The 24,992-nt window shown below is 34.5% G+C and overlaps 1 protein-coding gene across 1 annotated transcript in view; it reads right to left on the reverse strand.

Annotated features, from left to right (window-relative positions):
* Positions 1–309: 309 nt before the first annotated feature.
* Positions 310–24,992, reverse strand: part of St8sia4 (ST8 alpha-N-acetyl-neuraminide alpha-2,8-sialyltransferase 4) — a 92,477-nt gene continuing 67,794 nt past the window's right edge. Inside the window, exon 5 of the mRNA XM_021170320.2 lies at positions 310–7,406. Within this exon, the coding sequence (XP_021025979.1) occupies positions 7,124–7,406 (283 nt within the window). The 3' untranslated portion in view covers positions 310–7,123. The remainder of the gene's footprint in view (positions 7,407–24,992) is intronic.

Below are 24,992 nucleotides of genomic sequence, written 5' to 3' on the forward strand. Positions count from 1 at the left end.
CCTTCATTGTGTTAATAAATTTTCTGAATTTTTTGGAGAACTATAATGCTGTCATTCATAGAATAGGGTTTGGGGAAAAATTCATTGATTATTATACTTTCACATCTACTTTGGAAATTTGGTATTGGTGAATGTATCAAAAATCAGTAAGCTATAATAGGTTTGTAATGTGGAAGCAAAATAAACAACTAACTGTGTATACTGGTATTCAACACTTTTATTGAAGTTTGCTCTTGGAATTCCAGGTATTGAACATTTAACTGATTATTATTGGAAATATCTAAAAAGTGACAATAGCCTAGATATCAATCAGCCAATGAATGCCAATCAAACTGATATATTCACATAATTCAATATTATTAAAGTATTAATAAAAATAAAATTATGAACTTCAAAGTTAAAGGAATGGGAATGGAAAGCATGACTCTGAGGGAGGTATCCCAGAACCAAAAGGATGCATGTTTACTTCTCATTGGTTGATGTCAGCTTTGAGTCTTCAGATATATTGTCTCATATGGAATACCTACAGGCATCAGGAAATTAGTAAGGAGTCATGGAAGCAAGAGGTTTTCAAGGGATGCAAGATAGAATTCACTAGTAAAAATAAAACAAAGAAAAGGATGGAAGCGGGAGGGTTGAACAGGGATGAAGGAGGGAAGGCAAGTTAATATGAGGAATGCAGAGAAAGGCAGCACTAATAGCCTTTCAAAAAAGTCATGGGTCAACCTTCTACAGTAGAGTCTCCAAAAATATTGGTGTAGGGATGGTGCTAGCTTAAATATTGCTTCCCTCTCTTGGGGTGTTATGCTCTCACTAAACATTACAAGCTAGCCAATAAAAAACCCAGTACACATAAAAAGCCTCAGTTATCTCTTCTGGGTTGTTGTCTAGTGAGGTCCCATGGACTCCAAACATCATAGATTGTAGACTTTTGGCCAAAACATCAGAACTTGACAGTAAGACCATAATTGTTAAAATTTCTAAATATCTGAGTCATGGAACATAGAGAGACAAAGCTTCTACTGATATGAGAACTTCCCATTAACTCTACTTCCTGACCTAGCAAGCATAATGTACTTTTACTCACTTACCTCTCAAGTCTAATTTGTGCTGCTGAAGTATGCTTGGAGGTGTGGCCTTGACACTGGAGCATACTCAACTTACTGGGAACTAGACTAGAGAACACTGACACGCCATCACCTAGTAGCTCTCAGGCAATAGTTGCTTGCCTAGGAGTGAGACTCTGTGGCTCCATCTACTCTGAATACTGAACTTTGATCTTGCTTGAGCTTGCAAAAGGTCTTAGGTTTGTTGTAACAACTACCGAGAGTTAATATGAGCAGCTGCCATGCAATCTTACAGAAGAAACTCCTTTCTTGTTGTCATACATTGCTTTGGGTTCTGAGAAGCCTTCTTCCCCACTTCATGCAATGATCCCTGAGCCTTCTAATGAAGGATTGTAATACAGTTGCCCCATTTAGGGTTGAACAATCCACAACATCTTTTTCTGAGCACATTGACCAGCTACGTGTCTCTGTGCTGATCACCATCTACTGCAAAAAGTTCTCTAACCACATTTCAAAAGGGCATCACTGCTAGTGAGGAAGAGGAAGCTCTGAGAGAGTATAGTCCCAAGATACAGGAGAGAGTGCATCCTAGAGTCAATGAGTTCATGTCCCCAGTTTCTTACTTCTGAGTCATGTTCCCTTGAAGACATCTTATAATCTTTTTATTAGTATGTGTCAAATTTAAATGATGGCAGTACCTAGGTCTTATAGTTTTATTCAAATTGAGTAAGTTAATATATATATATATTATGTATTATATGTATATATATTGTGGATTATATATTATATGCTATTATATGCTATAAAATATGAAAAAATAATACTATTATATATGTGTGTGTGTGTCTGTGTGTATTCAGAAAAGTATTTGAATCTAAAGGGTAGATGGTTTAACAACTGTTAATACAAGATAGGTGAAACACAAATTAGCTTAATGAATCTTGAGATACTATAAGCATTCATTCAGTTTGTTATTACTATAAATACAGTCTCTTGTATATTAGTTTATTTTCTGCTTAATTTTACTGTTCCTCAGAGTCTGTTGGATATTATAATGTTTAATTTTTCCTGTGCACACTAGAACAGTGTGAGGACATGCCATTTAGTCCCTTGTAAAGCACATTTAATTGTATACTGAAAAGAATGATGTCAGGTTCTAGTCACAATTTAGACATTCAAATATATTTTAAATTAAAACACACATTAAGGTATGTGTATTTAACAGCAAAGGTAGATTTTTTTTTTATCATGAAGTTTTATAGAATTGATTGAAAGTCACATAGTTCTGTGAGCTGTTGCGCACCATCAGAGCTGGGATTCAGCATGTGAACTGACTATCCCAAAAGAAAGAGATAGAATGAACATTATTTATGGATACTGAAAAGTAAATGTAGGTATGAAAGCTTAAGGAAAAAATAAAAAGGGCATATAGACTTATCAACCATTCCTAATAGTCCTGTGATAGTGTCTAGTAGCATTTGACTCATAATTGTACAATGTTGAAAGGTACCTCATAAAATTACTTTTAAAGTGTGTTCCCAAATAGAGAGGTTATGACTGAAAACATAGATTTGTAAGTTATTGAAAGGTCTGGGAAACGATTTAAGTAAATAGTCCTTCTAAATCATCTTCTGGGAGGCAAACAGCAAATGGCAGCAATTTGCAGATGAAGTCACATATTAACAGGCAGCCCTGGGAAATTCTGTATAAAAAGTCAACAATGCTCTAGTCCCAGAGGGCAAATGACTCAGCTATAATACCTAGTGGAAGTATGAATTAGAAACAATTGCAGTAACCTATGTAGTGAAGGTCCCAGACTCCAAAGCACACAGAAAATATTCCACCCCCAAACTTTTGAGTGCTGCCTGATATTCATGCTGGTATTGAAATTACTTATACATCCATGAGTACATTTGAAATAAATGTTTAAACTAATTGTGAGGCTGAAATTGGAAAAGACTCAAGCAGTAATGAAACCTCCATAAATGCAGTCACCCCATATTGACATATGTCATGAAGTTGAAGGCATAGATATAGAAGATAAGAGAAAATATTGAAAAACAAGTAATTTAATTTATTTTACAATTGTACAAATGATAAAGCAGTAATAGTCCATTGCTATGCACAAACAACAGAAGATATTGTTGATCAGAATGAACCTACAGAGTAAGCTTCATCCTTCCTTTCCACAGATGGTATAAGAAAGACTCAGTAGCAATTATCCTATGCAGCAAAGCTATCTGTAAACTCTTTTTTTTTCTCTTCTTGCTATATACATAAAAAACACTTGTGCTTTCACCTACACACACACAAAAAAACAGTATTTCTTAAAAGGCGCTACATAAAAGAGAAACACACAACCTAGACCAACAATCAAAAAACCGCAATTTAAATAAATACATTGCCAGCTTGAAGATATTTTTTCCTTCACTTTTGTTTTGAAAGATTTGAACATACTAGTTGCTTACTATTTCTCTAGGAAAGAACATATAAGTCAGCTACAAAGTAGGTCTTTCTTAAAGCAGAGTAGTAAATGAAGTTTCAAAAGAACTTTTGTTTTTAAAGTGGCCATGATCTCCAGGGCAGTTCACAGTGCAGACCCTGAAGATATCAATATAACACACATCTAGCTGTGCACATATTACAGAATCAGTGTGTACACACAGATATACATATATAACATGGTATATATGCATCACACATTTCTATTTGTACTATATAGATATATTTATAGCACATATATAATAAAATATCTATTTCTAGATGGGTTGTATTTGGAGTTTGTTTATCAAATACAAATAATTAACCTTACTTGTTTTTATTAAAACCTTGGTATATTGATAACATTTAATGGGGAAACTCTCAAACTTGTAGAGATACCAGCTAACTATACACAACTTTTCCATCCCCCTTCCACAACTATAGATAGTCCTTATAATAATCACATGAAAACAACTCTGTGAACCAAATATCACATAATATGTATTATGACTAATTGGCACAACTATAAATAAATTACTTTGCTTACCCTTTCTTGAATAGTAACTGAGTAACTCACTTGTCTGTACACTACCCTTAGCATTTCTTGAATAAAGCATTTCTGTAAGGATATATGTGGAGATTTTCATTAACAATTGATATACAGTTCGTATGAAATACAACACATGAAGACATTTGAATGCCCAGCACCTTCTCTAAGTGAGGAAAACTTCCACAGTACTTTCATTGGTCCTGTGGGCTGAATCACTAGATTTGCTCTGAAAATCTATTATTGATTCATATTTTCTTTCAACAACTTTTTATTAAGTATACTTTATGCTGAGTAGCAATGATGAGAATATTTCCATGGTCTGTTCATGTCAAAAGCACAGTAGCAATCATGTTAGCTCAGTGACTGGGATATTTTACAGTCAGCTACCTGGGTATTCCCAAGTGCATGATTAAAACATTAGAAAAAGGAAATAAAACAAATAAAGCTGCTAGCATACCATATTAAGGAAATCACAAGTAGTTCAAGTATATGCTTATAATTTGATGTTGTTATGATTCCTTATGCCATCATGTGTGTTAAGTCCTAACTCTTTTCTCTACTGTTAGTCTTCAATTCTCTCCTTGCCTTCCTCCTGTAAGAAAGCCATGATAGGGATTGAGCAGTGATGGCAAATGAAAGGGTGTGTGTGTGAGGATGAAATAATCTCACACAATATTTCCTCTTTGAGTACTAAATGTCTTTAATTGAATCCATTCTTGTGTACTGAAAGTTCCCTGAGATGAACAAAAGTAGTTATCTCTCAAATCTGAAGCCCTTTTGATACTGAACACTTCTCTAACTGGGCAAGCATTTAGGAAACACAAAGCTGAGGGTGAAGAATCAATGCAAAGACATTAAAAGGCACTACTCAATGCATGTAAGAGATAGACATCAATGCGTGCAAAAGTGAGTGGCTGAGCTGTGCTTGCTGTGGCCAAAATGTTGTTTAAACACATCTTTTTTTTCCTTCTTAAAATTTCAGTCAAGACAGTATGCTGCTGCTTTCAGATACATACTTTGAATGAGTGCCAAGATAGTATTTACTTGCCAGAATTTACTTGTGACCTCTGGATTTCTAAGGAATTCATGTTACCTGTTGGTGGGAACACAGATCTGCATAGAGTTCAAAATAAGTTTTATATATTATCCAATATTCACACATCCAATGTATTAGACTTTCAATTTAACATCTACATAACACATATTTAACACTTTTTATTAAATTTATTGAATTGCTAAATAGAAATGAAATTTAATGATAAAGGTATATTGAGATAATTTATACTGGTTATAAAATGCCCATATCCATTGTCTTTTCCTTTCTGATAGATACATGGATTCTCAGAAACTGCTATTTTTATCCCGAGATTCTGTCACTGTTTTAAAAAACACTGCAGCTAATATTAAAAATTTGGTAACTGTACTACATGACTATCCTTGCCCATAATATGAATACATATAAAATATATATGTATACCTTTGCTGTGCTCTTCATTCATTTTAGATTGCCTGACTTAGAAAAACAAAACATACACATTTTTCATGCCATTTCTGCTTTCTTCTGATTGCCTTCCCCAAGAAACAGGAAGTCATGTTAAGTTGCTGCAGGCAAAAGCAGAAGTGAGAATATAGTTCTGCTTTCAAAAGAAACAGAAAGCCTGGCCACCAGTCAATTCAGTCACGTATGTAAGTCAGTAAGTCACTCTATGAGTAAGTTCACGTTCCTTTAAAAATGTAGTCATAATGGAACTGTACTTAACTATAGAAAAATCCTTGTTAACTGAATTCATTTGACGTGTTGTTGATGTGTTATTATTAAACTGCTTTGAATTAATTATCTGTTATGAAAACAACACTCAGTTAATCATCTTATTTTGTGGAGAGAAATTTTAAAATAATAGTAAGTGGTTCATATTGATCTCTGCACCTGAATGGCCAAGATGATTTTACTGAATGAGAAGTCTCATTTCAGCTACTTCAATCCAACAATTTACCTGGCCATGGATTTCCACAAAATTATGATGAAATGTCAAAGAAATAAATTAAAAGTAATGTTTGAATTTGAAAATTTTTAACTGTGTAGAGCTGAGTTTCCTATTAACATCATATAAATGTGTTCATGTTAATAATATATTCTCTTTATAACAGGAGAGTGGCTTACTGTGTAGGAACATGATATAATCTTTGGTACCAAGAGTGAAACTTTTCTGCTATTTTTACCATTTTTCAAATATCACTCCTTCATAATAGTTTACTAATATCGAGTGGTATAGTTTGGCTGGTACCCACTACACCATTGATCTATAATCCAGAGATTTAGAGTTGTGCAAAGTAAAACAAACAAACAAGCATAAGTTTGGTGTGACTGTTGTTTAAAAAAATATAACGACTTTAGAAAGGACTGTTTGATGTTCATTTTTCTCATTCACATGTGTTTCCCATTTCTGTATCTCAAATGAATTTCTAAGCACCCAAACCCGAACCAAAATAAATGTCAGAAGACAAACAAGAAATATAAGCAAAACGTAAACATGACCATCCTCAGTGTCCTGACTGAAAGCATTTCCTCAAGTTGCTTCATGTCATGGATGTCACCCTTGAACTCTCTCCTTCTTTATTTCTATTAAGGATGTTTTCACGTCCCAAGGGCTGAGTTGTGCTCCTGGGTTCCTCTTCCAGTGTGCTTGGCATGACAGTGGCTGCCCCACAGTGATGAACACATTTGCTTTGCTAACTGATGTTGAGTGCACTGTTGAATCTTGTAAACACTACTGATAATACATTCAAACTGTATTCTTCATGGAAGTGGCACTTACTAGGACCCTTGAAGTCAGAATATGTTATGGTCAGAGCACTTTGCAGGTTTTTCATCAGCTGGTGGTGAAGTCACATAGACTTCCATTTCAGCTACTCAGTCAATGGTGGAGGCTGAAACCCAGCCTTCTCGTGGATCCTGTTTCTAAATCTCCAGAAGCATCTTTAAAAAAAAATGTCTGTGTTCAGTTTTTATCCTTCCAAGTGTGCCTTATTGCTTCATGCACTTTCCTGTGGTCAGTTTTAGAGCTCCTCTATTGTGTAGCACATTCAATGTTTTAAATTCTAATGGCATCCTGTGAGGACTTGCGTTGGAAAAGTATCTATATTTTAAGTCATCATAGTAATGATATTTGACAGCTTTTCCGTTCAGATCCTTGGGAAATGGCCAGAATCCATAAAGGTGAATTTCATCACAGAATCTGGTGGCAAGTGTATACATGAGGAGACCTGTGCTAGGTCTTTTGATAGGAACTTTGTTCGTCAGCCAGTATCTAGAAGAAACAAAAACAAAAGTAAAACAGAGAAAATTCACAGTAATATACAAGAACACATTCTATAAAAATCATATCATGTACCAAACACAATGTATAAATATGAATAAACTTTTCAGTGATTACTAAAAAGTAGCATATATGTAGATAGAAAATTTTATACTTCTGTATTTTCTTTTATCTCCTTATATATTTGTTATTCCATAAAAACAGCTAAGGGACATGAAAACATAGGTTAATTCTATTCTAGAATATGTAATTCCAAATTAATCAGGAATAAACTTGTATCTAATATTCTGAGTAGAATATTTACATAATGATGTAAATGTCATTGAAAATCATAACATCAATGACCCAGATTTGATTGTCAGATGTCACATGACAGCCTTCACATGGTATGCAGAGGGAGGTGGATTCTTGAGTCTCATTCATCATCTTTCCTATGGTAGCAGCACCCAACATTGACCTCCAACCTCAAGCTTACACAAAACCATTCTCAAACACCCAAAAAAAGCCAAATGAATGCTTAACTCAAATTATGTCAACTGACCTTTTCAACTCCAATCATAAAACCATATTTTAATAGAGAAAATTTAAAGCATTATATCAACAAAACAAAAAACACTAAGACAAATAAATCTATTTTTATAATAAATTAATAGAGTTCACTATATATAATTTGATATTTTAAAATTCTTTATTGGTAAAAATGTTCCCTGGTAATTTCATACATGTATGCTGCTTTCTGTTTTCTCTTACCCCACCCTCTTTTCTTCATCCCTCCTATGTCATCTTAGTCCTCCATTCAGGTCCTTTACCCACATTCCTGTCCTTTTGTTTGTTTTGTGACCCATTATTTATTAGCCAGAACCTTCTGTGAGACCATGAATTTCAGCTTAAGTATGTAAGATGTATTCCCATGGTGAAATGTATTTCATAATATTAACTTGTAACAACAATAAAATAGTTCAAAATTCTCAGATCCATCTTACTTGCCAAATTTTGCTGGCCTGAATATTATACAAACCCACAGATAATAATCACCTTTAGAGGAAAGGGGATCTCCAGCACTTTTGGGCACATCATTTCCTTAAGGAAAATGATGTCATGTGAAAACAACTAAAAGAGGAAGAGTGTGAATTTCCTGTGACTATAAATGTATCTTGATCAAATACAGTATACTTAATATATTCCTTTTTTAAAATTTTTATTGCTTTTGCTATAATTTCTAAAGTTTAGAAATATGTCCTGCCTTCCATATATGAAGAGGCAGTTCCCATTGTTTCTTTTAATGTGTTACTTTGTATTTTATTATGATTTTCTAGTTTTCTTTTTTAAAGTTTTTATTTAATTTAAAATAATATGGGCTTTTTTTTTGCTTGTATGTATGTCTAGATGCTATACCTCTGTCAGATATATAAGTGATAATAATTTTTCCCATTTAGTCAACTGATGGTGTCCAGAAATAATAGAACAGAAAAGGTAAAAGTGTATATGGAAAGCCAGTTGAGGAAATATGGGATAGATAAACTAAAGCTCAAAGCTTATTTAAGTGATAAAATCTAAAATTATACAAGACTGCTAAACTATATGCATAAAGCACATAAAAATAGCTAACATAAAGCATTTTATAGTGTGGTGGCATCAACCCCCAACTACACACAACAAGGATAAGAAATGAAATGACCAAGTGCAAAGAATGGGTTACATTTTGTAGTTGCTGGGCTACTGTGATCTCATCAACCTCTCCACACTATAAGCTGATACCCTTGTTCTTGATTACCCACGAGAACTTTACAATAAAATACTATTCTTGTTGAGGAATTATAAAGCGTGGAGCAATCAAGCTGGCACTATCTCAAAGCTTTGCCCTACAGGCTTTCGTAGTGTTGAACTGAAAGGTAACCTTCATCTGACCAGAAGAGACTACTAGAATCATCTTACTAAACTGTAAGCCTTGTGAATTTACAATAATAACTGCCCTTGGAAGACATGCCCAACAAGGCAATAATGACACAATTGCCATGGGATAAAATTCCATACATGGGGTCCAGAACACAAGACTAGACAAATGGGAGGCCCTATGAAGGAAATTACTATTCTTCTTCAATATAGAAATAGCATTTAACTATGAGGTGACAAAATAAGACATGCTTGGCAGGTGATAGCACAAATTGGGCTCACATATCTTTTTGTTTATTTGTTTGTTTGTTTGTTTGATTGATTGGTTGGTTGGTTGGTTAGTTGGTTTTATAATGAGGACCAAGATTGGATGGGTGTGAAATAAAGAGGTAGGACACAGAGGAATGGAGGAGGTGGTTGAGTAGCCTCAAAATAAAAGGTATGACAATCACAAGGTATCAGTATATCTTTCATCTTTAAAATCAGGGCAAATGCTTATATGTTCCTGCATGGTAAGAGTATAAAATTTGTCAGAAGATTCCTACCAACCAGTTGCCAAAATGACCTCCTGCATCTTTCAAAACAAATTTTCTTTCTTTTCCCATCATAAATGTTAGTATGGTGTCTGCCCCTTCAAGACAAGAGTCACCCCAGCTGTACCAATCCAGAGACCCAAAGAATCAGTCCATTACCTCTAGCAGTTCTCACTTTGGGACAGAGAATGAATCTATGTTGTTTTGCATCCCCTAATTTATATTTATTCTCAATACCTAGCTCCTCTGTGCTTTTTGCCTTTGTGAAATATTTGTTCCTATCCTGAACATAAAATCTTATTTATTCTAGCTTAAGTATTGTGACTAATAAGACATATATTTTAAATTGACCATTACTTTAAAATTTTTTTAGTGTGCTTTTCCATATAAATATCAACTTTATCAAGCCTCTCAAACCCTTAAAATACTTCTAGCAATCCTGGTAACAAAACTATTTAAATAAATAGTAACAAAAGTCTGTGTAATTCAAAAAATTAGAATCTTAGATAAATACTTTTAGCAGGTACTGTAGACATCTTGATGGCATGCTTGGTACTATATCTGCCAATCAAAATTACTGATTTGATACTTTGCCAGAAGCAAATTGTAATCCAAAAGAACAAGGAAGTGTATTTTTTAATTCCATTTGCATAAGTAGCTTGAAAATATGTGTCAACCTTGCAAGCCACACCCAAAGTATAGTTTTTAAAATCACTGCAGGGAGGAGGTAGAACACACCTTTAATCCCAGGACTCAGAAAGCTGGCATGTCTACAGGACAAGCTCCAAGACAGCCAAGGCTACACAGAGAACCTCAACAACAAACAAAGTAAACAAAAACAATTTCCTTCCTCCCTTCTTGTTCTGTCTACCTTTTTCTTCCCTTTTGTTTTAATACTACAATGTAAAGACACTATCCTTTAATATTGCTATGCCAAATATTTACTTAGAAAGTTATGTATTTATGAATGGAAAAACAATGTTGTAGGTACCATAGGTCTCACTGGTCCAACTATGAAATGTCAGTTCTTAATAATCAAAAGATCTTATTAATCTTCTTCCAATAAAATTTCCATGTTCTTCAAGTAAACTAAAATCTGAAATGCTACAAAAGGCTCGATTTATGACCAAATTCTGTCAATACAACAAGAAGCTGCATCACCTGTTTGAAACTCAATAATATTTAGAATACTTTATGATACAATGATGTGAAAGAAATGGTAAATGTGAAGGAATCCATCATGGTGTTTACCACATAGTGAACGATATTTGCTTGCTCTCAACAAGTCATGAAGGAAGCTATTTTTCAATCCTATATACAAATCCAACTTCATGCTTAGAAATTATCTCTTAAAATTACATATGGATCTGTTAAGGCCTAGAGACAATGTTAAGGACCAGCAACATATTAAGGACTACCTAAAATGTTAAGACTGAGTTGGAATGATAAGGCCTAGGTAACTGTTATCTGTTTAGCCTGACGTTTTGTGTTATTACTAATATTATAAGAAAACTTTCTCAAAGGTTGTTTCTGCTGTTACTAGGAAATTTTCTCATGCCCAAGTTGATTACATATTCTGTTATGTTCTGTGCCCTTGGAAATCAATTAGGATAGAAGTCAGTAGAAATGCTTTGTGTAGTTATTCACAATGAGTTTTGGTATTTTATCATGTGCCTCATATTTTATTAGAGAATTACTCTAACTACTGGAATTTAATTCATAAACCCAGATTCAAACTACCACATGATGTTCATAATATCTCATGATGAATTCTATTGTATTGTATAACGTGTGGTTAAGCTCATGGCTCCAGAAGAAAAATATTCTGCCTGATTTGTTCAGCCAACAAGCTATTGTTATTCTTATTGTTATTCTATTGTTATTCTGTTAAAGATTTAAGAATATCTACATAATAGAGAAGAAGAAGGTACTGCTCTCTAACATGGGGTCAGTGTCTGTGGCAGAAATGTTCTTCAGAATATTGATGTCAAGATAATACCCTGATATATATACTTAATAGATATATAAATATATAATATGTAAATATATAGTAACATATAAATATTATTTTATATATTTATATGCTATATTATAGTGATATTATTGTATTATATAATAATATAATATATAAATATATAGAACATAAATATATATATATATATATATATATGTTTATATATATATATTTAATTTGGAAGACATGCTATAATCAGCTCTGAAAAAAATCCAACCCAGTTTCAGTACATGTCTGCAAAACAAGAGAGATATAAAATACTTCTCCATATGAAAAATACCATTAAACTTCAAAACTATTTTTCAATATTAAATAAACATTGCATAAAAACCTCTAAAAATTAACTGTTTCTTACTTTGCAGGAAGGAAATGGATGGAGCATGGAGGTGCTATGTTGTAAAGGAGAACTAACTACTGCCACTTTCTTCAACAAGAGTAAACCCTAACTGCATTCTAACTACTTCCTTATACCCACAGCTAGTGTAGCTTTCACCTGTCATACAAGAAACTTCTTTTACAACATACAGACTGTTATAGAAATCCATAACTGGAAAATGCAGAGAACAACTGAACAGGAGTATTCAGACACAATTGTTCTATCTATAACACAACTTTTATTTCTAAGGCACAGTTAAAATCACATACAGAGGGTGGAAAGATTGCAAGAGCCAGAGGACCAAGATTGCTATAAACTTATATCTTCTATAAATGACAGGGGAGTTGCAACCATGAAATCCCAATCATATGGTTATCTAAAAAAGACCCAATGTTGATACCAGTTTATATACCAATATGGATGGGAGGAATTTCACAGGGCTCTGTTTATTGATGAAGACTTAGAGATAGTTAGCAACTTCTTTGATGGGGAGAATTTGTCTTCCACAGAGATGAGACTTCTTGGTTATCTAATGACAAGTGCTCAACACTAAATACATATCTATTTATACATAATAGCATCTATGAACTTGATAAGTGTGGTTAGAGGAAAGTGAGGAGGGGTTTATAGAATAAAGGTACATATGTATGAAACTTTAATTATTAACCTGATACAGTAAAATCTTGCTGAAAAGTGAGAGAGATTGAAGCAAAAATATCCAGAAGGACTATCTGCATATACATATATATATATATATATATATATATATATATATATAAAACTGTACCATTCATATACCTATTCTACATATATATATATAATCTATATCTATATCTATAGACATATGTATTTATCTATAGATATATATCGATTCTGAGAAGTATTAAATTGAATTTGTACAAGCGACATTGAAGGCTCAGATCATCACTAGGATAGAAAGATATTGATGAAGGGGGTATTTTTAAAGCCATCATCTATAAACAGTTTCTAATTGTACTTAACAAAATGTTTTGGGTATTTAAAAAATAATACTTAAAATTTGAAGCTAGCAAATGGAATCAGTAGTGATATTTAGAAAGATGTCATATCATACGACAAGTTCTGTGAGCCCTTTAACTCAATTTACATCGTGGAAAAAACTGAGTACATAACTGAAACTGAAATTAAAGAAAAAAAGTGAAATACTGGACCCATCATTTGAGATAAAAGGGGTTGAGTCTAAAATACCTCCTCAGTGACATTTATGTAATGTCCTTTTGATACACACAAAAAAAATCATGAAATACATGATAAACCATGCATTTTCCTCCCAGGACTAAAAGGAAGTAAAAGCCAACCACTTACATGGAGATATGGAGTCCTATAAAGAAAGAGGAAGGGAGTTGTGGGGGTTAAACCACCCAACGATTTAGTAACAGGAGGTTAGTTTTGGGGAAATGAACAAAGTACTTATCCATGTAAATGTTTCTTTCTTATAAACATTTGGTCCAAGAAGCCACTTTGAGGTCATGCTTGCAGCTATCAGAAGGAGGCTTTCCCCACAAGAGTTAACCTTACTCTGGAAACAGTGCTTAAATGGCTTTTAAAGGCTGATGATTTCAATTTGATGCAAAAGTACTGTTTACAAATGATAGAGCACATCTCAGTTCAGTAGGTCAGGTTACCTGAAGCTCAAAGAATGGAGCTTGTCTGAAATCTATTTCAAGAGGAACAGAGACCAACAAATGTGATCCTTATACTTTTCAAGTTTGCAAAGTTCTGACCAGCAAAATCCACAAGTTTTACAAACTTTTCCCAACTTTAAAGTTTCCTGTCTGAAGGGGCTCTCTTTAAGCATAATGCTCTGTGTTTATAGTTTTTATAAAGGATTAGAAGATGACAGAAATGCTCACTTTTCATTCTGCTGTCCTCTGAATTAATTTCTTACTCAATAAAGAACTACTCATGAGGATGTAAAAGGAGAAGAGCATTTTGGTTGAGTGAAAGTCCCATGTATTTTGCAAAGATTTGTAAGTCTCTAGGCATGCTACTGCTGCATATTTACTGCACAAGGGGACTACAGGAAATCGTCTAATTGTGTTTGACAACTGAAATTTGCCAGGCTATAAGACAGCGTATAAGAGTTTGCTTTGAGCCAGGCAGTGGTGGCACACGCCTTTAATCCCAACACTCAGGAAACAGAGGCAGGCAGATTTCTGAGTTCGAGGTCAGCCTGGTCTACAAAGTGAGTTCCAGGACAGCCAGGGCTATACAGAGAAACCCTGTCTTGAAAAACAAAACAACAAAAAAAAACCAAACAAACAAAAAAAAAGTTTGCTACATCATATGTGAATTTAATAAATTTTAATGTCACTTCCATGTCTTTATTGCTCAGATGTCAGTCTCATGGTCTCAATCTTAGTTACCCACTCTTTTCACCTTTTCAGACAGAGTCACTGAAGACACAAGGCACATGTATAAAATAGCTCATGAGTAGCCAAACATTGCCATGCATTAAACAAACAAACAAACAAAAACAAAACAAAAAACAAAACAAAAATACCCCACAATGTTCCCGTGAAGAAAGGAAACAATAAGAACTGTAACTGAAAAGATAACTGCTTCATAGCATACACTGCTTTGTGTTATAGAAAACTACAAAGTGAAAATAGTACTATAAAACCAGGCACTTGTGTGACAAACCATTCACTCGACATACTCTCATTATGAGGTTTGTCATCCTAATTGACTGAAGTCTATTTATATTGTTGAACCCAGGTTTAGGCTCTTGTGAGCCCCCTTCTTAGGTAAGCCCCAATTTCAGAGTCCCTGTCCATCCTTGCACAGTCCAGTTTAAGCACATATCCCAACAAATCAATATTATGTTTCTTAGTAATTTTCATTGTTTATGCTCCTTTGATACGAATCCCCATTTGTCCCTTGCTATATTCAGAAGTCAGCTTGACTATGTTCAGATTTAGTTTTCATCTATTCTAAAACATACTGAATGAAGTCCTATTTATTGTTATTTTTGAATCTTCTCCTGCAAGAACCCAAGAGTTTAGAAACTGTGTGTCTAGGATACAAATTTTATTTAATGGTCCAAAAAATGGAAGCAATTATATTTTCTATGAATAGATGAGGTATGGTATATACCACAAGAGAATGTTATCTGCCACCTAAAATAAAAAAAAATGCTAATCTATTGCATGACACATTCCAATTCTTATAAAGTATGGTAAGTAGAAGACAGAAGTTACAAAATGCACTGCATGTGATTCCATTAATATGAAATGTACAGGGGACTGTTGTTTCTTTAAACAAAAAGTTTATTATACATGGCCAGGAACTGGAGTTCAAGGAACAGAGGATTTGGGGGAATGGCTGATGATACACAGAAACTTTCTTTAGGATAATAAAATTATCCTAAATTGGTTGCAATGATGGTTAAGTATTCCTATCAATAAATGAAAATCATTAAATTTTTAATTTAAATATGTGAGTAAAATAACTCCAGAAAAAAAAAAAACTGTTATAATAAAAAGGTAGCCTTGAGTGCTCATGCCTAGAGTTTCTGTATAGGACACAGCACTTTCTCAAAATGTCAGAAAATTGTCTGAAACACTCAAGAACTACCTGGGAGGAAAATATAAATATTAATTATAATATAATCCTAAATTTACAGAACAGTAATATTTTATAATTGGTATCAATCAACCATCTATATATCTGTCTATAAATTTTATTCATAGTTCTATGAGTCCTACTGTTTAAAATGAGAGTTAAAAAACAAATTCTTCAAAGAGCACATACTGGGTGAAGTTAAGAGAATCTTAAGTTTAAGGCCTGCCTGAACTACAAAGAAATACTTCATCACAAGAGAGAGGGGATGCAGGAGAGGGAGACTGTAAGGAGGTAAGTGATAAAAGAAAATTGGTTTATTTTCTTAAATAAGTGTGAAGCTTTTGTTTTGTTTTGCTTTTTAAATGATGTCTCACCATGCATCCCTGCTAGCCTTGAACTTGTGATCTTCCTGTCTATCATTCGTGGTATGATAGATCTGCTTAACATTTGAATTTGGCAACTTTGTTGCATTGAAAATCAACTTAAGTGAATCCTTTGAGTGAGGGCCTTATAACTGCTCCTGATTCCTGTACCAGGTTAAATATCTTACTTCAGGAATGTAGAGGGAACTGAATCATACATTAGAAGCAATAGTTCACTGAATTATAAATTACAGACATGTGAATTTCAATACACCACATTGTGTTGTAACAATTGATTATAAAGGTTTAACCACACTATTAAGCATGTGCATACATAATGCTTAACTATGAGTCTAAGTTGAGTTTAGCACCTGCTTTTTTTTTTTAAAGAGAATTTAACAGATTCCTGCCTATAATATACATCTAGAGCTAGAAAATTATCTGGCACAATAAAAGAAAACTAATGAGCAAATAAAAAAGTCCAATGCTTACTGCTTTGGGATTTGGGAAGTTTCAAAAAGCCAGAAAAGTAGTCATGAGATATCTATCCATCTTCCCTGTGAACTATGTAGTTCAACTTAATATACCAATCATGAAATTCATGGGAATTTAAAGTACTAAGACAACTACAATCTTCATACAATTTGATTTCTTTTAGCTATGCAGATAAAGTAAAAACTCAGCAATTAGAGTCACAAACTTCTAATCAATAGACACTTTGGAAAAGAATATAAGCTGATGGAGAAAATTAGCTCAGATTTCATAACAATAAAACTCGAAAAGAGTGAAACAAAGCTCTATTCACAAAGACAATGTAATCGAAATGGCTTTTTGTTGTGATTACTCAAGAGGAATATTTCCATGACAAAGAATCTCTACTCCTTTGTTTGATGATTGGTTTACATGGGAAAATATCTGAAGACAGACAATATGGGGTATTGCCTTACAATGAACATGTACAATGTTTGTGACCATCTTTCTGTTGGTAGATTCATGGACTATTATTTTTTATATTTTGTGACAAATTCTTTGCATAAAATCCCATAATCACATAACACATGTAACATTTAAAAAAGAATAAATGAGTCTGGGTTGCAGAAGGGGTCAAAAAGTCATATTGGTTACCCCTTAAATATTAAAACAAAAATTTTTAAAATATTGTTAAACAAATTAAAACTTTAAAACTGTTAACTAACAAATACATCTGAAATGTCTTAGTGGTTTTGGTAATATTTGTTCTTTGAAAGAATTGATAAATTAAATTCAATACTAATGAAAAGCTTTAAGATGTATGGGAACAGCTGGGCGTGGTGGCACATGCCTTTAATTCCAGCACTCAGGAGGCAGAGGCAGGGAGATTTCTGAGTTCGAGGCCAGCCTGGTCTACAAAGTGAGTTCCAGGACAGCCAGGGCTATACAGAGAAACCCTATCTTGAAAAAGCAAAAAAGAAAGAAAGAAAGAAAGAAAGAAAGAAAGAAAGAAAGAAAGAAAGAAAGAAAGAAAGAAAGAAAGAAAGAAAGAAAGAAAGAAAGGAAAGAAAGGAAAGAAAAAAATGTGTGGGAACATCAAGAATTGTCCAGAGTCTTTGAGTTATGAATGGACAACAAAGATATGGCTCTGGTTAAACTTAGTGGGTCACAACATACATAATGATAATATAAAAAAGCAGAAAGAATGCTGGCAGGAAAGATCAGCAGGGCACAGGGAGCAGTAAAGGAGAAGATGGAAAAAAGAATAACAAAAGTCATATATGAAATCCAGAAGGAATAAACGTAATCATTTTAAAGATGTTTTGCATTTCTGATATAACAATTTTGGATTAGATCAAATGCAAGACCTCAGTTTGAAAAATGTTTAGGCTACATAGAAAAACAGAATTTAAGAGATAAAAGACCACAAGATAAACAATTTCTTTGCCTGAAATAAATGAGAAAAATACACACGAAAATGTCCAAGTGGGTCAAGGAACTCCACATAAAACCAGAGACACTGAAATGTATACAGGAGGAAGTAGGGAAAAGCCTCGAAAATATGGGTACAGGGGAAAAAATTCCTGAACAGAACACCAAGGGCTTGTGCTATAAGAATGAAAATTGACAAATGGGACCTCATAAAATTGCAAAGCTTCTGTAAGGCAAAAGACAATGAGACAAAAAGGCCACTGACCAACTGGGAAAGGATCTTTACCAATCCTAAATCTGATAGGGGACGAATATCCATTATGTATAAAGAACTCAAGAAGATGAACTCCAAAAAATCAAATAACCCTATTAAAAATGGGGTGCAGAGCTAAACAAAGAATTCTCAACTGAAGAATACCAAATGGCTGAGAAGCACCTGAAAAAATGTTCAACATCCTTAATCATCAGGGAAATGCAAATCAAAACAACCCTGAGATTCTGCCTCACACCAGTCAGAATGGGTAAGATCAAAAATTCAGGTGACAGAATATGCTGGCAAGGATTTGGAGAAAGAGGAACACTCCTCCATTGTTGGTGAAATTGCAAGCTTGTACAACCACTGTGGAAATCAGTCTGGTGGTTCCTCAGAAAATTGGACAAAGTACTACTGAAAGATCCAGCAATTTCTCTCCTGGGATGAAACCCAGAAGATGTGCCAACTTGTAATAAGAACACATGCTCCACTATGTTCATAGCAGCCTTATTTATAATAGCCAGAAGCTGCAAAGAACCCAGATGTCCCTCAACAGAGGAATGGATACAGAAAATATGGTACATCTACACAATGGAGTACTACTCAGCTATTAAAAAAATGAATTTATGAAATTCCTAGGCAAATGGATGGACCTGGAGGGCATCATCCTGAGTGAGGTAACCCAATCACAAAGGAACTCGCACAATATGTACTCACTTTTAAGTGGATATTAGCCCACAAGCTCAGAATACCCAAGATACAATTTGCAAAACACATGAAACTCAAGAACAAGGAAGACCAAAGTGTGGATACTTTGTTCCTTCTTAGAATGGGGAACAAAATACCCATGGAAGGAGTTACAGAGACAAAGTTCAGAGCTGACATGGAAGGAAGGACCATCCAGAGACTGCCCCACTCAGAGATCCATCCCATATACAACTACCAAACCCAGAAACTATTGCACATGCCAGAACGGTTTTACTGACAGGACCTAATATAGCTGTCTCCTGTGAGGCTATGCCAGTGCCTGGCAAATACAGAAGTGATGCTCACAGTCATCTATTGAATGGAACACAGGGCCCCTAGTGAAAGAGCTTGAGAAAGTACCCAAGAAGCTAAAGGGGTCTGCAACCCTATAGGAGTAACAATAGGAGTAACAGTATGTACTAACCAGTAACCCCCAGAGCTGTGTCTCTAGTTGCATATGTAGCAGAGCATGGCCTAGTGGGCCATCAATTTGAGGAGAGGCCCTTGGTCTTGCAAAGATTATATGCCCCAGTACAGGGGAATGCCAGGGCCAGGAAGCTGGAGTGGGTTGGCTGGGGAGGAGGGGGGGAGATATTGGGGACTTTCGGGATAGCACTTGAAATGTAAATAAAGAAAATATCTAATAAAAGAAAGAGCAGCAGGAGGAGAGAGACAGTCAGCTGTGAGTTTGTACAGTGAGTGTACTGCAGTGGAGTTGGGCTCTGTCATGACTGACTGTATGCCCTTCAGTGAAGGTCATCAGAGGAGTTGAAACCAGAGAATAAGAAAGAGCCAGAAGATAGAAAAGTTGCTAGTTAGTTTGAGGTCAAGTAGAGCAATTTGGTGAAAAACTGAGAGCAACCAGATTGAGTTTTTAAAAAATAGTTTAAAATATTAAATCCAAAGAGTGAAAACCTCTCCTTTTCAATTGTTCCACTGAAATGCACCACAAATTCTCCATCTACTTTGCCTACATTGATGAACATACACTATAACTTCATAGCTTAAATATGAACAACATCCAAATGTTTCCTCTTCTTCTCAAATGAGGACTAAGAGAAATCTGCTTCCATAAAGAGTTTGGCAGTCAACAAGCAAAAAACGTTCTGGGGTTAGCTCTCCACTATTCTGCATGTCTAATAAACACCATGCCATAGGAAAAAAGTGTCACAGTCAAATTGTCTTCCTCTGTGCAGTTGTATTCATCACATGATTGAAACAGTTTGAGTGTTTTTCTCAAGAGACATATGTATCTCTGTGACAGCTGCATTGCCACAATATGCTGAAGTGGCTTGAGTTGACACGCCACATCCTGGATCTCACATTCTAAATGACAGCTGGGGGATGCCAGAAGTACTTTCTCACAGTGGGTCAGCTCAGCATCAAATATCCGTCTATTACAGCTCTCTTGGCCTCAGAAACAAAATGTGCTTGTACACATGACTGTAAGAAGTTCAGGTCATATCCTTATTACTCTGGTTCTGCTCTAAGTAGCTGTGACATTTCAGGCCAAAATATCTAAGACTCTACAAGAACAGCCCAGTGCCTTTCAGGACCACCATGTCCTGTGATTTATTGACTTTTTATTTGACCACCTTAGACTGGGGCCAAATATAGTATTAACACTATGAACACGGCAGATACAGTGGATAAATGCTGCTTTGTAGCACAAGCTTCAGACTGAAATCTCTGAATGCAGTAATGAATGTGAGTGCCTGTGTGTGTGTGTGTGTGTGTGTGTGTGTGTGTGTGTGTGTGTGTGTGTGTGAGAGAGAGAGAGAGAGAGAGAGAGAGAGAGAGAGAGAGAGAGAGAGAGAGAGAGAGAGCAAACCTAAGACACAATCCTAGATGATTACTGTGGCTACAACTAAAAAGCATGAGCCCACTGTCACCAGTAGAAAATAATTCCCTATCTTAGTCTTTTGTCTCTTGTATAATACCAACTGGGACCACATAAGCCAACTACCTTACTAACTATAATTGGTCAACTGATCATAAGATGTTATGTGTTAATACAAGGGCCATTTCTCTCTACTCTTCAGAGTTCCTCTTTGTGCCAGGCATGCAGCATTTAGGCCACTCACTCAGAATACCTGCAAGAAAGATCTCTGCTATTCCTCACTGGCAGTGTGGTTTTTGCAGGATCCAAGGCCCTACTTTCCTTTAATAAGATCTTAAATGACAGTATTTCTTTGAGGATTTCTCTAAAAGTTGTTCTTACCAAAACAAAATATTTTAGTGTTAGCTATAAAAATATGTTGAGTTTAGATTTCCAAGCAAAAGTTTGAAAAAATATTCTCTCAATCAAAAGTCCTAAATTCCATCACTTACAGGATTCTAGAGGTCTTGAGCCATTTCACTTGGATAAAAACAAACTTGACTTCTTGAGATTTTAGGTACTTGGGTTACCGAATTAGTCAGGTAGACCAAGAGATTGCAAACGTGCATGGCTGATTCATTGCCTACAACTGCAGTTTTCTATCTAGAGAAATCTGAATTTACTGTCTATTGGTAGAAGTTTCAGAGCAGAGGTAGAGTTCTTGGTGAGAATTCCTCATCAGGAAATTGGGGAAAGTTTAGATTAGCTTCATTGTAACAGGACAGGAGCAAAGCCCTGCCAGAGATCCCTAAACAAACATAAATATTGATGCAGATATAATTTAGACACAAAACAGAATAAAGACTTTGAGAACTGGGTAGCCATTTGTAGGTACAGGATCCTTCCACATTGTGTCTTAGTCTATGACATCTGACTAACATCCTCCACACAATAAACTCTGTGTTCTATACACTTAGTCTCACGCCAATGTTATTCACTGACATCTGGCCAATCTTTCAAAAGTCTCAAGACCCTGTGGAGCCCAGGAAGATCTTCGGGAATGGGAAACTAATCTTCAACCTTCTTCTTCCTCATTTAAAACAATTTTCTTTAAGCTTGATATTCTAGATTTTGCATTGCCCCTCCCACATAGATTATAAACATAAACTCAATCATTCCCCTAATATAAACACATGTATTGTCCATTCTTTCCTTGGCTTTGCCCAACTAAATATGTTAAAATTACTCTTCATCAGATACCTTCTTCATTGAATTCTATTTTAGCATAATAATGAAAACACAGGAAAACAAAGATGGATAACAGTGAAACATCTATAATGGAAGAATAAAAATTCATAAGTGAGTAAGAAAGTAGACAGTGATTTCTTAACCCTTAAAGTCCTTGACATGCTAGTATATCCTTTAGAATGGCCACATTTCTAACTAAGTATCCTTTTGTTCTTTAGGGGGACCTGGCATTTCAAAAGCACAGTTTGATAAGATGAAGCAACAGAATCTATTTATTTATTATTGGTTTCATATTACAGAGAGCATAGTCATGATATTTTTCCAGGTGTCATCCACAGATATATACAACACTGAAGTAAATGTTTATATGGCCCAACTTTGAAATGCAGTTCTGCCATTCCTAAAATTATTATAATAAAACCATCCTCAGAGGATAATAGATCAAAGGTGTTAGACCTTAGCCTGGACCACTATTTTGCAAGTGATGAGCACTATCTGGCTAATGGTGTTGAAAATCCAGATACATCTATAGTGCCAGTGTTTTCAAGATCTCTACATTAACTCTTCATTCCATTATCTTTGTAACTAGAATGATATTTATTTTATAAATTGTTATGGTGACTAAATTTACAGTCTGTACAGTGTTGTAAATACTACTGGAAAAAGAGTTAACATGAAGCTGAATACATTTGCCCACATCTGTAATCTCAGCATTTCAGAGCGTGAGGCAGGAAACAAGAGAACTTGAAATCAAGCTGTACTACATAGAGAGACCCTGGATAAATGAAACAAAAAATGCGATGCAACAGCTCAGTATAGCAACGTTCATACAGATGTCCTTCAACATTTGTATTGTAGGTGTCTCTAGGTATACAAGGGGATGCATAAGAACACAAATATGACAAACACATACATGGACAAGCATATAATAATTAAAATACAAGAGGATCAATTTTACAGACAATTCAACACATTATCATACCTAAATTAGCTGACCATTACATGTTTTCCAATATAACTATGGTTAATTTTTTAATGAGGTCATCACTAGATGCAATGTTTTAATAGCAGCTTATAAAAGTAAGGCATGAGAATAGATTGCATCTTAACATTTAAATTTATAGTTTTCCAAAATAAATCTGTATAGATGCTGTTATTGTATTTAATATTCACTGACAATTTTCATTATAAGTTATCACTAAAACTTATTGCTGAATTAGCCTTGACAAGACATTCAGCTGATAGAGACACTACCTCAGGAGTCTGTCAACCTGAACTGAATGATCAAACACCACACTGAAGTGGACAAAGAGAATCTACTTTATGAAGTTCTCCTTGGATCTCTACATGTGTGCTAAGGACACATACCCAACAATAATACACATATTTAATTTTAAAAAGAATAATGATTTGCCACAAACTTTTAGTAACAATATTCCATTTATCTACCTTAATTAGTTTTGCAATTATTTTTGTTTTCACTTATCTGCATATCAACCACTTCATTTTGAGGCTCTGTATTTGACAAGAACTCTTCTGGAAAATAAACAAAGAACAGAGCTTGTATCCAGCGCTGTCTAATTTCTGTAAGCTGCCAGCCATGTACAGAGAAAGGATTTTATTGAGTGTTCATATATGCCAATCACAACACCTCTCAGAATGTAACAAGAAAAACACTGGGATTACAACTTAAGAAATAAAGCACTTTTTAATGCTACCCACTTTCTTGTCTTGAGACTTCATTCTTGTTTCTGGCCCTGAGATCTTCTTCTCTTAATGGGAGACTCATAAAGCCGATTGGTTATAACACGTTAATGACATGCCTGTTCCATGTTTGAGTCACCGTCCTATTGATGTGCACAGGTGGCTCTTCGCCATTTCTAATCATCCTGATCTGTCCTTACCGCATTCTCCTCCAGTTTTTCTCCTCTGTTTCACTTCCCACTGCAGTTGAAGTCCAATCTAGCTAATTTGGCCCTAGAAAGTCATGTTTAATCACAACACAGGAGATCCCAAATATTTAAAAAATTTGCTCCATGCAACTCTTGGTCTAAATTGTCCACCTTATTGTTTTGAGCACTATGGAATAGATAAAATAATGTAGGTAAAAGTGTGATTAGAATGTAATATATATATATATATATTTGCCAAAAATTAATTAATATAATTAAACCACCAAAAATGTTGACAAGTTATCACATCACTTGCAAAGAAGACAGGATATATACATATACATATACATATACATATACATATACATATACATATACATATACATATACATATACATATACATATACATATACATATACATATACATATACATATACATATACATATACATATATTACTGATGATAGAAAAGATTGTTTGAATAAAATTAAATATTCATAATAAAAAATAGCACATGAAGAAACCATGTATATATGTGAAAAATATTTTACTCTATTGCCAGGATCCAGTATTAAAACTATATTTAAAAAAACTGACTCTGTGAAGTACTTTGATAAACTCCAGGACATTTTCCTGTGAGTTCTACAGAGAATCTTGCATAGTTTAAATATTTAAATATTGTAGTACAGTGTAAATAAATATGGAATGAAAACAAATAATTAAGTGTTTTGTGCTTATTCACACTTAATGCAGGAGTTTTGACAAGAAAATTACTTCACAGTTTAGGTTTCATCTATTGTATTGTTAATTCTCTATGACCCAGTCTTTATTTGGAGGGGCTGGTAATACGTCACAGTCTTTGCAATTATCACTAAAATATAGAGCGTTATCTAGGGCATATGCCCAAGGGAAGTCTTCCCAAAACCTACAAAAA

The sequence above is a fragment of the Mus caroli genome, unplaced genomic scaffold (assembly GCF_978045245.1).
Source record: "Mus caroli unplaced genomic scaffold, Mus_caroli_1 scaffold_1, whole genome shotgun sequence".
Taxonomy (NCBI): Eukaryota; Metazoa; Chordata; class Mammalia; order Rodentia; family Muridae; genus Mus; species Mus caroli.